This window comes from Pristiophorus japonicus, chromosome 1, assembly GCF_044704955.1.
Source record: "Pristiophorus japonicus isolate sPriJap1 chromosome 1, sPriJap1.hap1, whole genome shotgun sequence".
Classification (NCBI taxonomy): domain Eukaryota; kingdom Metazoa; phylum Chordata; class Chondrichthyes; family Pristiophoridae; genus Pristiophorus; species Pristiophorus japonicus.
The window spans coordinates 63,126,808-63,139,880 of NC_091977.1; the positions used below are offsets into that span (position 1 = coordinate 63,126,808).

At 48.9% G+C, this 13,073-nt stretch overlaps 1 protein-coding gene across 2 annotated transcripts in view; it reads right to left on the bottom strand.

The window, feature by feature from the left end:
- Window positions 1-12,823, bottom strand: part of mfhas1 (multifunctional ROCO family signaling regulator 1) — an 88,011-nt gene extending 75,188 nt beyond the window's left edge. Inside the window, exon 1 of one of the 2 annotated variants that reach the window (XM_070880260.1) lies at window positions 9,623-12,818. In XM_070880260.1, the coding sequence (XP_070736361.1) occupies window positions 9,623-12,470 (2,848 nt within the window). In that variant the 5' untranslated portion in view covers window positions 12,471-12,818. Of the gene's footprint in view, window positions 1-9,622 lie in introns of both variants that reach the window. The other variant, XM_070880267.1, reaches the window with a different exon arrangement.
- Between the last annotated feature and the right edge of the window lie 250 nt (window positions 12,824-13,073).

Genomic DNA, 13,073 nt, shown 5'->3' on the forward strand with positions numbered 1-13,073 from the left:
CCAAAGCCACAGCAATGTGGTTGATTCTTAACTGCCCTCTGAAAAGGCCTAGCTTGCCACTCAGTTGCACACAACCACTACAAGAAACAATCACTGTGGGAGCACCTTCACCACACGGACTGCAGCGGTTCAAGAAGGTGGCTCACCATCATCTTCTCAAAGGCAATTAGGGATGGGCAATAAATGCGGCGTCGCCAGCGATGCCCACATCCCATGGATGAATAAAAAAAAATTCTAAGACTTGGTATAAGGTAGGGTGGCAGAGTCCTCCTGGGATCAGGAGGATTGGGGCCATCCAAAAGCACTGCATGTGTGGTGGGGCAGGGGTCCGTGGGGTCTAGGGTCTGGCAGTAGTTAACTGGCAAAACTTCAATGAGGCTTTTTAATGTTAGCTTCCTTAATCATATAAAGAAAGTGCATGGGAAACACAGCATTCTACTGGTGCTATTAGGCATGTGTTCTATCTGAAAATGGGCCACAGCTTAAAAGATGTCTGCAATACCACGTACCAGGGCGAGAAGGGCTGTCGCTTGGATGAGGTCATGCTGCAACTTTGAGGAGCAAAGCTCCACCTCCCTTAAAATGACATCACTTCATTGTCCCCCCACCTCCAGGACACTATTCTCACTTTTTACTGCCATCTGATTCATCACTCCTCTTCTCCACAGCATTTATTTGTCACGCTCTTTTGATTGAAGTGCAAGTTAAGGTGTAGAAGTTATGCTGCAGCTATACAAAGCCCTGGTTAGACCACACCTAGAGTACTGAGAGCAGTTCTGGGCACTACACCTTAGAAAGGATATATTGGCCTTGGAGGGTGTGCAGTGCAGGTTTAGCCGGACTCAAAGGATTAACTTACAACGTGAGATCACACAAAGTAGGGTTGTATTCTCCAGAATTTTGAAGGTTAAGGTGCGATCTGATTGAAGATTTCAAGATATTAAGGGGAACAGATAGGGAGAAACTATTTCTGCTGGTTGGGGAGTCTAGAGCCAGACCTTACAGGAGTGAAATTAGGAAACACTTCTACACACAAAAAGGTATTAGAAGATTGGAACTCTCTTCCGCAAACGGCAATTGATGCCAGATCAATTGTTAATTTTAAATCGGAGATTGATAGCTTTCTCTTAACCAAAGGTATTAAGGGATATGGGCCAAAGACGGGTACAGGTATATGGTGTTAGGTTGCAGATCAGCCATGATCTCACTGAATGGCGCAATGGCCTACTCATTTTCTAAATAATGAGCAGTGAGCAAGTACAAGTAACTTTATATACAAGAGGCACTGTGCCCATGCACCTGCATTCTGCAATTTCCAGATCTTAGCTAGCAGCTTCCCTCCACTGGTAACACACTCGCCCGAGTCTGAAAGTCATGGGTTCAATCGATGGTAACCATACATCCCCATTTTGCGGGGGTTAGTCCCCAGATGAGTAGTGCATGCCCGAGCAAACAATGTCCCCGGAGGAGTTCTGGTTACACGTTTCGTTCCAGGGCAGCCCCTGTCAGTCACGCCCAGAGTAAGCGCCGACTAGGTGGGAGGCCAGCCCTGAGGCGGGCTCGGAGATGTAAGGGGTTTCAAACATAGAAATCAAGTGCAGGAGCAGGCCATTCGGCCCTTCAAGCCTGCACCGCCATTCAATAAGATCATGGCTGATCATTCAACCTCAGAGCCCCTTTCCTGCTTTCTCTCCATACTCTTTGATCCCTTTGGCCATAAGGGCCATATCTAACTCCCTTTTGAATATATCTAATCAACTGGTCTCAACAACTTTCTGCAGTTGAGAATTCCACAGGTTAACTACTCTGAGTGAAGAAGTTTCTCCTCATCTCAGTCCTAAATGGCTTACCCCTTATTTTTAGACTGTGACCCCTGGTTCTGGAACTCCCCAGCAATGGGAACATTCTTCCTGCCTCTAACCTGTCCAATCCCGTCAGAATTTCATATGTTTCTATGAGATCCCCTCTCATTCTTCTAAACTCCAGTGGATACAAGCTCAGTTGATCCAGTCTCTCCACAAATGTCAGTCCTGCCATCCCAGGAATCAATCTGGTGAACCTTCGCTATACTCCCTCAATAGCAAGAATGTCCTTCCTCAGATTCGGAGACCAAAACTGAACACAATATTCCAGGTATGGCCTCACCAAGACTCTGTACAACTGCAGTAAGACCTCCCTGCTCCGATACTCAAATCCTCTATGAAGGCCAACATGCCATTTGCCTTCTTCACCGCCTGCTGTACCTGCATGCCAAACTTCAATGACTGATGTACCATGACACCCAGGTCTCGTTGCACATCCCCTTTACAGAAACGTGGTTGCAGGGTGGCCAAGACTGGGAATTAAACATACAGGGGTATCTGACAATTTGGAAAGATAGACAAAAAGGGAAAGGAGGTGGGGTAGCTCTGTTAATAAAGGATGTTATCAGGGCAGTTGAGAGAGACAATATTGGCTCGAATGAACAAAATGTTGAATCATTGTGGGTGAGATTAGAGATAGTAAGGGGAAAAAGTCACTGGTGGGCGTAGTTTATAGGCCCCCAAATAATAACTTCACGGTGGGGCGGACAATAATCAAGGGAATAATAGAGGCATGTGAAAAAGGAACGGCAGTAATCATGGGGGATTTAAACCTACATATCGATTGGTCAAATCAAATCGCACGGGGTAGCCTGGAGGAGGAATTCATAGAATGCATACGGGATTGTTTCTTAGAACAGTATGTTACAGAACCTACAAGGGAGCAAGCTATCTTAGATCTGGTCCTGTGTAATGTGACAGGAATAATAAACGATCTCCTAGTAAAAGATCCTCTCGGAATGAGTGATCACAGTATGGTTGAATTTGTAATACAGATTGTGGGTGAGGAAGTAGTGTCTCAAACGAGCGTACGATGCTTAAACAAAGGGTCTACAGTGGGATGAGGGCAGAGTTGGCTAAAGTAGACTGGGAACACAGAGTAAACGGTGGCACAATTGAGGAACAGTGGAGGACTTTTAAGGAGCTCTTTCACAGTGCTCAACAAAAATATATTCCAGTGAAAAAGAAGGGCGGTAAGAGAAGGGATAACCAGCCGTGGATAACCAAGGAAATAAAGGAGAGTATCAAATTAAAAACCAATGCGTATAAAATGGCCAAGGTTAGTGGGAAACTAGAAGATTGGGAACATTTTAAACGACAGCAAAGAATGACTAAGAAAGCAATAAAGAAAGGAAGGATAGATTCCGAAAGTAAACTTGCGCAAAACATAAAAATAGATAGTAAAAGCTTTTACCGATATATAAAACGGAAAAGAGTGACTAAAGTAAATGTTGGTCCCTTAGAAGATGAGAAGGGGGATTTAATAATGGGAAATGTGGAAATGGCTGAGACCTTAAACAATTATTTTGCTTCGGTCTTCACAGTGGAAGACCCAAAAACCATGCCAAAAATTGCTGGTAACGGGAATGTGGGAAGGGAGGACCTTGAGACATTCACTATCACTAGGGAGGTAGTGCTGGGCAGGCTAATGGGACTCAAGGTAGGCAAGTCCCCTGGTCCTGATGAAATGCATCCCAGGGTATTAAAAGAGATGGCGGAAGTTATAGCAGATGCATTTGTTATAATCTACCAAAATTCTCTGGACTCTGGGGAGCTACCAGCGGATTGGAAAGCAGCTAATGTAACGCTCCTGTTTAAAAAAGAGCAGACGACAAAAGGCAGGTAACTATAGGCGGTTAGTTTAACATCTGTAGTGGAGAAAATGTTTGAAGCTATCATTAAGGAAGAAATAGCGGGACATCTAGATAGGAATAGTGCAATCAAGCAGACGCAACATGGATTCATGAAGGGGAAATCATGTTTAACTAATTTACTGGAATTCTTTGAGGATATAACGAGCACGATGGATAGAGGTGTACCAATGGATGTGGTGTATTTAGATTTCCAAAAGGCATTCGATAAGGTGCCACACAAAAGGTTACTGCAGAAGATAAAGGTACGCGGAGTCAGAGGAAATGTATTAGCATGGATCGAGAATTGGCTGGCTAACAGAAAGCAGAGAGTCGGGATAAATGGGTCCTTTCCAGGTTGGAAATCGGTGGTTAGTGGTGTGCCACAGGGATCGGTGCTGGGACCACAACTGTTTACAATATACATAGATGACCTGGAAGAGCGGACAGAGTGTAGTGTAACAAAATTTGCAGATGACACAAAGATTAGTGGGAAAGCGGGTTATGTAGAGGACACAGAGAGGCTGCAAAGAGATTTATATAGGTTAAGCGAATGGGCTAAGGTTTGGCAGATGGAATACAATGTCGGAAAATGTGAGGTCATCCACCTTGGGGAAAAAAAAACAATGAAAGGGAATATTATTTGAATGGGGAGAAATTACAACATGCTGCGGTGCAGGGGGACTCGAGGGTCCTTGTGCATGAAACTCTTTTAGGAGTTAACAGAAAAACATTAAACCGTGCCCCCCGATCTGGGGGAAACACCAACATTTACAATGCCATTTTTTTTTTTAGAATCCCAAAAGGTTAGTGTGCAGGTGCAGCAGGTAATCAGGAAGGCGAATGGAATGTTGGCCTTCATTGCGAGAGGGATGGAGTACAAAAGCAGGGAGCTGTACAGGGTATTGGTGAGGCCGCACCTGGAGTACTGTGTGCAGTTTTGGTCACCTTACTTAAGGAAGGATATACTAGCTTTGGAGGGAATACAGAGACGATTCACTAGGCTGATACTGGAGATGAGGGGATTACCTTATGATGATAGATTGAGTAGACTAGGTCTTTACTCGGAGTTCAGAAGGATGAGGGGTGATCTTATAGAAACATTAAAAATAATGAAAGGGATAGACAAGATAGAGGCAGAGAGGTTGTTTCCACTGGTCGGAGAGACTAGAACTAGGGGGCACAGCCTCAAAATACAGGGGAGCCAATTTAAAACCGAGTTGAGAAGGAATTTCTTCTCCCAAAATCTGTGAATCTGTGGAATTCTCTGCCCAAGGAAGCAGTTGAGGCTAGCTCATTGAATGTATTCAAATCACAGATAGATAGATTTTTAACAAATAAGGGAATTGAGGGTTATGGGGAGCAGGCGGGTAAGTGGAGCTGAGTCCACGGCCAGATCAGCCATGATCTTGTTGAATGGCGGAGCAGGCTCGAGGGGCTAGATGGCCTACTCCTGTTCCTAATTCTTATGTTCTTTTCCTAATGTCACCATTCAGATAATATTCTGTCTTCCTGTTTTTGCCACCATAGTGGATAACCTCACATTTATCCACATTATACTGTATCTGCCATGCATTTGCCCACTCACTTAACCTGTCCAAGTCACCCTGCAGCCTCTTAGCATCCTCCTCACAGCTCACACCATCATCCAGCTTAGTGTCATCTGCAAACTTGGAGATATTACATTCAATTCCTTAATCTAAATCATTGATGTATATTGTAAATAGCTGGGGTCCCAGCACTGAGCCCTGCAGCACCCCACTGGTCACTACCTGCCATTCTGAAAAGGACCCGTTTATTCCGACTCTCTGCTTCCTGTCTGCCAACCAGTTCTCTATCCATGTCAATATATTACCCCCAATACCATGTGCTTTAATTTTGCACACTAATCTTTTGTGTGGGACCTTGTCAAAAGCCTTTTGAAAGTCCAAATACACCACATCCATTGGTTCTCCCTTGCCCACTCCACTAATAACATCCTCAAAAAATTCTAGAAGATTTGTCAAGCATGATTTCCCTTTCATAAATCCATGCTGACTTGGACCGATCCTGTCACTGCTTTCCAAATGCGCCGCTATTTCATCTTTAATAATTGATTCCAACATTTTCCCCACCACCGATGTCAGACTAATTACCCGTTTTTTCTCTCCCTCCTTTTTTAAAAAGTGGTGTTACATTAGCTACCCTCCAGTCCATAGGAACTGATCCAGAGTCAATAGAATGTTGGAAAGTGATCGCCAATGCATCCACTATTTCTAGGGCCACTTCCTTAAGTACTCTAGGATGCAGACTATCAGGCCCTGGGGATTTATCGGCCTTCAATCATCAATTTCCCTAACAGAATTTCCTGACGAATAAGGATTTCCTTCAGTTCCTCCTTTTCGCTACTACTTGTATTTCCCGAAGGTTATTTGTGTCTTCCTTAGTGAAGACAGATCCAAAGTATTTGTTCAATTGGTCTGCCATTTCTTTGTTCCCCATTATAAATTCACCTGATTCTGTCTGCAAAGGACCTACATTGGTCTTCATTAATCTTTTTCTCTTCACATATCTATAAAAGCTTTTGCAGTCAGTTTTTATGTTCCCTGCAGGCTTCCCCTCATACTCTATTTTCCCCTTCATAATCAGACCCTTTGTCCTCCTCTGCTGAATTCTAAATTTCTCCCAGTCCTCAAGTTTGCTGCTTTTTCTGGCCAATTTATATGCCCCTTCCTTGGATTTAACACTATCCCTAATTTCTCTTGTTAGCCACGGTTGAGCTACCTTCCCAGTTTTATTTTTACTCCAGACAGGGATGTACAATTGTTGAAATTTGTCCATGTAATCTATAAATGTCTGCCATTGCCAATCCACTGACACCCTTTAAGTATCATTTGCCAGTCCATCCTAGCCAATTCACATCTCATACTGTCAAAGTTACCTTTCCTTAAGTTCAGGACCCTAGTCTCTGAATTAACACTGTCACTCTCCACCTTCATAAAAAATTCTACCATAGTATCGTCACTCTTCCCCAGGGGGCCTCACACAACAAGATTGCTAATTAATCCTCTCTCATTACACAACACCCAGTCTGGGATGGCCAGCTCTCTAGTTGGTTCCTCGACATATTGGACTAGAAAGCCATCCCTAATACACTCCAGGAAATCTTCCTCCACCGCATTACTACCAGCTTGGTTAGCCCAATCAATATATAGATTAAAGTCACCCATGATAACTGCTGTACCTTTATTGCACGCATCCCTAATTTCTTGTTTGATGCCATCCCCAATCTCACTACTACTGTTTGGTGGTCTGTACACAAACTCCCACTAGCGTTTTCTGCCCTTTGGTATTCCGCAGCTCTACTCATACAGATTCCACATCATCTAAGCTAATGTCCTTTCTTACTTCTGCGTTAATTTCCTCTTTAACCAGCAACGCTACCCCACCTCCTTTTCCTTTCTAGCTATCCTTCCTGAATGTTGATTACCCCTGGATGTTGAGTTTCCAGCCTTGGTCACCCTGGAGCCAAGTTTCGTAATCCCAATCATATCATAATCGTTAATAGCTGCCTGCGCAGTTAATTCATCCACCTTATTACAAATACTCCTCGCATTGAGGTACAGAGCCTTCAGGCTTGTCTTTTTAACACTCTTGTGGTCTATTGGTTAGCATCCACGTCAATCGAGTAGCAAGGGACAGGCACCCAGCGCCAGCGAGTTCAGCTGCGCACCCGACCCAGCCTCACTCAACAAGGATTAGACTTGAATTGCTGTAGTAAAGAGTTGACACAGGTACAATAGGTCAAATGATTTATTTCTGTGCTGCAAACATTTAAGGGTCACTAGTGTAGAGATCCATTTATTATGCTCCACACGTAGAAGTGAAAGTTACGTTTCTTTGGAGAGTTTCTCAATAAAACTGGACTGGCCAAATTAGGTCATTTCTATTTTTCTCCGCAATGCTGCCCTTTATTACTATACGAGTAGCTAAAGTAGGCAGTGCCATGCCATTGCAAAAAGTTCCTTAGCACAGCTCCTAGAGGGTAATTCCGCCAATTTTAAACACCTCATTATACCCCAGGATTTCTAATAGTTTGGGCCAACAGACAGAAGATAGTTTCTAATGAGTATATTAAATCTGCACCTAACCCTAAACTCAAGAAGTAGTTAATGAACACTGCGGTATGTTAACTACTAATTGTGTCCTTGGTTCAACAACTCTTTACAAAACCAGGGCACTTTTTATAAAACTGGCTAGAATACTCAACGGCTGAGTAGAGAATTCCAAAAGATTCATATCCCTCTCTGAGTGAAGAAATTCCTCATCTCAGTCTTAAATGATTGACCCACTTATCCCAAGACTATACCCCTTAGTTCTAGATCAGCCAGGGGAAACAACCTCTCAGCATCTACTCTGTCGATTCCATTCAGAATCTTATATGCTTCAATGAGATCACCTCTCATTCTTCTAAACTCCAGAGTATAGGCCCAATCTACTCAATCTCTCCTCATAGGACAGCGCTCTCATCCCAGGGATCAATCTAGTGAACCTTCATTACACCACCTCTAAGAAAAGTATAACCTTCCTTGGATAAAGAGACCAAAACTGTGCACAGTAATCTAGGTGTGGTCTCACCAAGGCCCTATATAATTGTAGCAAGACGTCCTTCCTCTTGTACTCCAATCCCCTTGCATTAAAGGGCAACATGCCATTTGCCTTCCTAATTGCCTGCTAACGCTGCATTTCCTGTACGAGGACACCTAAAATCTCTCTGAACACCAACATTTAATAGTTTCTCACTATTTAAACAATATTCTGTTTTTCTATTCTTCCTAACAGTGAATAACCTCACATTTCCCCACATAATAGTACATCAGCCACCTTATTGCCCACTCACTTACCAAGAGGAAGGACGTCTTGCTACAATTATATAGGGCCTTGCAGGGTCTTTGGTAATTGGATACATGAAGTTGAAAAAAGTCACATATGGGGAAAGAGCAGGGGACAGAGACAAACTGGATTGCTCTTCAAATGAGCAGGCACAGACTCAATGGGCCAAATGGCCTCCTTCTGTGCTGTACTATTCTATGATACAAGTAGGCACCTTGCACACAGATTATTCATTGTTAGTTCTTGCTCCCTTAATCCCCTTGCTCCCCTCAACAGGTTGGAATCAGAGGGCATTCAACCTGCTTTAAAAAGCCAGGATGCTCATCAGCTGGCCACCAAGAGTTGCACAAGCATGCCTCGCCTGCAAGTTTTCCTGCCCTGCAAGGAAGTCTAGGTTTTTCCATCAGGGAAAACGGGAAACCTTCTAATGTGGGAATTCACAGCTCTTTGTGCTCTGCTAGTATTGCCAACCCTCCTAGGTTGTCCTGGAGTCTCCAGCAATTGAGGATGAATCTTCTGAACACTGCTACAAGCGACCCAGGAGAAAAATCATAGGGGCGTTAAAAAAGCAATTGCACGTTGACCCCTAAATCTCTCTGCTCCTCTGCAGTTCCTAACTTCTTACAATTTAGATAAAATACTCTGATCTCTCTTTCCTATGGCCAAAATGGATGACCTCAGGAGTTCCCCACATCCATCAGCCACAGTTTTGCCCACTTAGTGTTTCAATGTCCTTTTGCAACAGGCTCGAGGGGCCGAATGGCCTATTCCTGCTCCTAATTCTTATTCGAACGTTCTGCTCCCATCTCCCTTCTATGCCATTTAACTTAGTGCCATCATCAAACGTGGATATATGGTTATAAAGTCAGTGAGGGAGATGAGGTTCAACTTTCACAAGTGTGAAGTTCCACTTTTGAATGCAACTGCAAGGTCTTAAGAATGTAAGACACAAATAAAACAGACATCCAAGTGCAAACTTAATGGATCACAGACAAGAGTTGTTGAGACAGTTGCTTTTAATTATGAAAAGGATCTTACCTGGAAAGGTGTGAGGATTTGAGGACCCTCTTTTAAGGCACTTGGAGCACAGGACTTGCACAGTGAAGTATAACCCCGGCCATTCCTGGAGGAGCACGTTTAGTTCTTCCACCAGCGGGATTATGGCTTGCCATGCTGTCCAAATATTTGGCAAGGAAGCATGGCTTGCAATAGATAAGGTGTCTGCTTGCAGACTGCTTTGGGTGGGCCTGTAACTGATCACCACTGGAACCTTGCCCCGGTAAGCAAAGATCTGGTACTTGCCGTCTGACCGGTGTACAACATGAGAGTTGATCTGCACGCTATATCTCGCAAACAGGCCTGGCGGGAACAAAAAGGGGAAGCTGTATTCCACCTGCAGCTGTTCGATGGCAAACGGCTGCCCGGTGAGGTTAGACCCATTGATCCAGGCTTCTGCATGGGGGACTTCATTTTTCACATAGCACGGGAACTTGAACCAAACTGCCGCGCCGTTCAGAGGGGTCACTTTGGGCTTGTTGAGACAGTAACAGAGTCCCATCTTCTCCAGCAGTTCCAGAATCAGGTGCAGGTCCTGCTGGGTTTTGATGTGCGGCTTCAAGAGCAGCCGGATAATGTGCAGAGGGAGCAGCCCGTGAAGCAGGAAGCCTTCCACGTAATGGTGCAGTTGCGTTGCCCTCAGCTCGTCGATATTCGCGTCCGCCAAGAGTTTCTGGAGCAGCACCGCGGCGTCGCGCTGGAAGAAGACATTGAGGATGTCGATCAGCTTGGTCAGGTTGTGAAAGACGCACTCTTTGAGCGTCAGGCTGTCCTCGAAGTACAGCAACTTGCCGCTTTCGTGCAGGTAGGACAGGGCGCTTTGGAGCCGGTCTTCAGTCAGGCCCGCCTGCAGTCCCAGCCTGGCAGAGTCCCACCAGGAGAGCCACAGCTCCTGCGGCTTAAAGTGCAGCTCTTCCAGCCTTTGCCAGGACCTGGGCAAGACTCGGTGCAGGTTGGGGAAGATGTCGCGGTGCTCGGCCACCGACAGCAGCTTGTCCTTCAGGCGGCCGATGCCGGTGTGCTGGTCGCGGCAGCTGACGGGGATGACCGGGGAGAGGATCTGGAGCCGGTTGTTCAGCAGGTACTGCACTTGCGCCTTCTTCCTGCGCAGGTTCTTGTCGGACACCCCGGAAAAGGGCGCGTGCGGACTGGCGGCCCGCAGCTCGAACTCCAGGCCCAGGGCCCCGTCCACCTGCTGGGCGACGGCCTGCAGCGACTCCACGTCGCGCTTCTCCTGCAGGGCAATCTGGCGGTGGATGTCCAGGCACTTCTCCTCCACCTCCCTGTCGCTGCACTGGTCCACGTGCGCCCCCACCACGCACACGACCCCGTGGGGGACCCTGGCCCCCAGCAGGTGCAAGAAGTGGCCGAGCAGCGGGTAGAAGCGGCCCGACACATACGCTTTCAGGCTGAGCACCAGGACGTAGAGCGCGCCGGGGGAGAGGAAGAAGGGCCGGATCAGGTCGTAGTTCTCGCCCCCGGCCAGGTCGTAGACGATGAAGGTGAGGCTGTTCTCCGCGTCGGCCACCCACTGGGTGACCTCGATGCCTTTGCTGGGGCTGGGCGCCGCGAGCGGGCGCGATACGTCGCCCACCAGGCACCGCCTGAGCGAGGTCTTGCCCGCGCACTTGGGCCCCATCAGCACCAGCTTGAGCCTGGGCTGGAGGGCGGGCTGCGACAGCGCCAGCTCCTTCTGGTAGGCCGCGATGTAAGGGATGCCCTTCATGCACACCTCGTAGGGCGGCTGGATCAGCGGGTTGTCCTTGATCTTCCACAGGCTGACTTTGGAGAGGCGGCCGAACGAGTCGGGCAGGATGGCGATCTGGTTGCCCTGCAGCACCAGCTCCTCCAGGTTGGCCAGCTCCACGATGGAGTCGGGCAGGCAGCGGACGCGGTTGTTGTCGAGCCACAGCGTGGCCAGCTGGGCCAGCTCGCTGATGCGCGGCGGCACCACCGACAGCTGGTTGCGGCTGAGGTACAGCTCCTCCAGGCGGCCCAGCTGCAGCAGGGCGGCGGGGAAGTGCTCGAAGCGGTTGGACGACAGGTTGATCATCTGCAGCCGGGCCAGCTCGCCGAAGCTGGCGGGCAGCGAGTGCAGGGCGTTGTTGTCGAGCATCAGGCTCTCCAGGGCGGCCAGCTGGCAGAAGGTGTCGGGCAGGCACGGCAGCTGCAGGCCGCTCAGCCACAGGATCTTCACCGAGCGCAGCAGCGGCAGGTCGTGGGGCAGCGCGCCGATCGGGTTGCCGGAGAAGTCCAGCTCCTCCAGCTGGCCGAGCTGCAGGATCTGGCGGGGGAAGTGGGTCAGGCGGTTGTGGTCGACGTCCAGCGTGCGGAGCTGGCGCAGCTGGCCCAAGGTGGCGGGCAGCTGGCACAGCTGGTTGAAGCTGACGTCCAGCTCCTGCAGGCCGCGCAGGGCGCCGAGCTCGGGCGGCAGCAGCTGCAGGCGGTTGTGGCTCAGGCACAGCTTCTGCAGGCGCTGCAGGCGGCCCAGGTCGGCGGGCAGCTGAGCCAGCAGGTTGTGAGCCAGGTCCAGCTCCCTCAGCAGGCCCAGCGCGCAGAGCGGCGCCGGGACGCGGCACAGGCGGTTGCGGCGCACGATCAGCGCCCGCAGGTTGGGCAGCGGGCCGTCCAGGCCGTCGGGCAGCTCCTGCAGCGAGTTGTTGGCCAGGTCGAGGATCTGCACCTGGCCCAGGTTGTCGGGCAAGGCCAGGCGCTGGCTGCTGTGGCTGCACACGGTGAGCTGGCGCAAGTTGCTGCGGAGTTTGCGGCAGCGCAGCGCTGCCTCCCGCCACACTTTGGCCGTCTTCACATTGCCCGTGTTCTCAGCCATGTTCTCTGTCTCTCGCTCGCTCTCTCCTTGCTTGTTACATGGCCAGCCGCCGCCGCCGCTCCTCCTCCCCGCCCTGGCCCTTTCGACTCTCAGCCGCGGCTCCGAGTCCCGGGCAGCGGCCGCATCTTACGCCGGGAGCCATGGATCCTGAGACCGGGGGAGGGAGAGCGGAGCCTCCCCGCCCCACTTTAGCCTTCTCACCGTCTAGCCGGGGCGGGGAGGCTGCGGCTCTTCCCCCCCCGCCCCGCTGCCGCCTCCTCCTCCTCTGACACCGGCTCAAAGCCGCAGCCGACAGCCAATAACACGGCACGTCAGCCCGAGCTCGGTGCCTCTGGGAGAGCCGCCGCCCCTCTTCAGCCTCCTGCCCCCTCCCCCTTGTCCTCACCAGCCGCCGGTAACAAAGAACAGGCTGGCTTGTGGGCTGGGAAATAAACATTCTCCGCGGCAGACGGACCCGCCTGCCCGCCAACCTGGGCAGAGAAACTGACGCTGTTTCAAATACACCACAGTGAAATTGAATAGCTGTAAATTACAGGAATAAATCTCGCTTCATGCAGATGATCTCATCTTTGCCGTGTGATAATTTTACCTCCATTGTCCTGT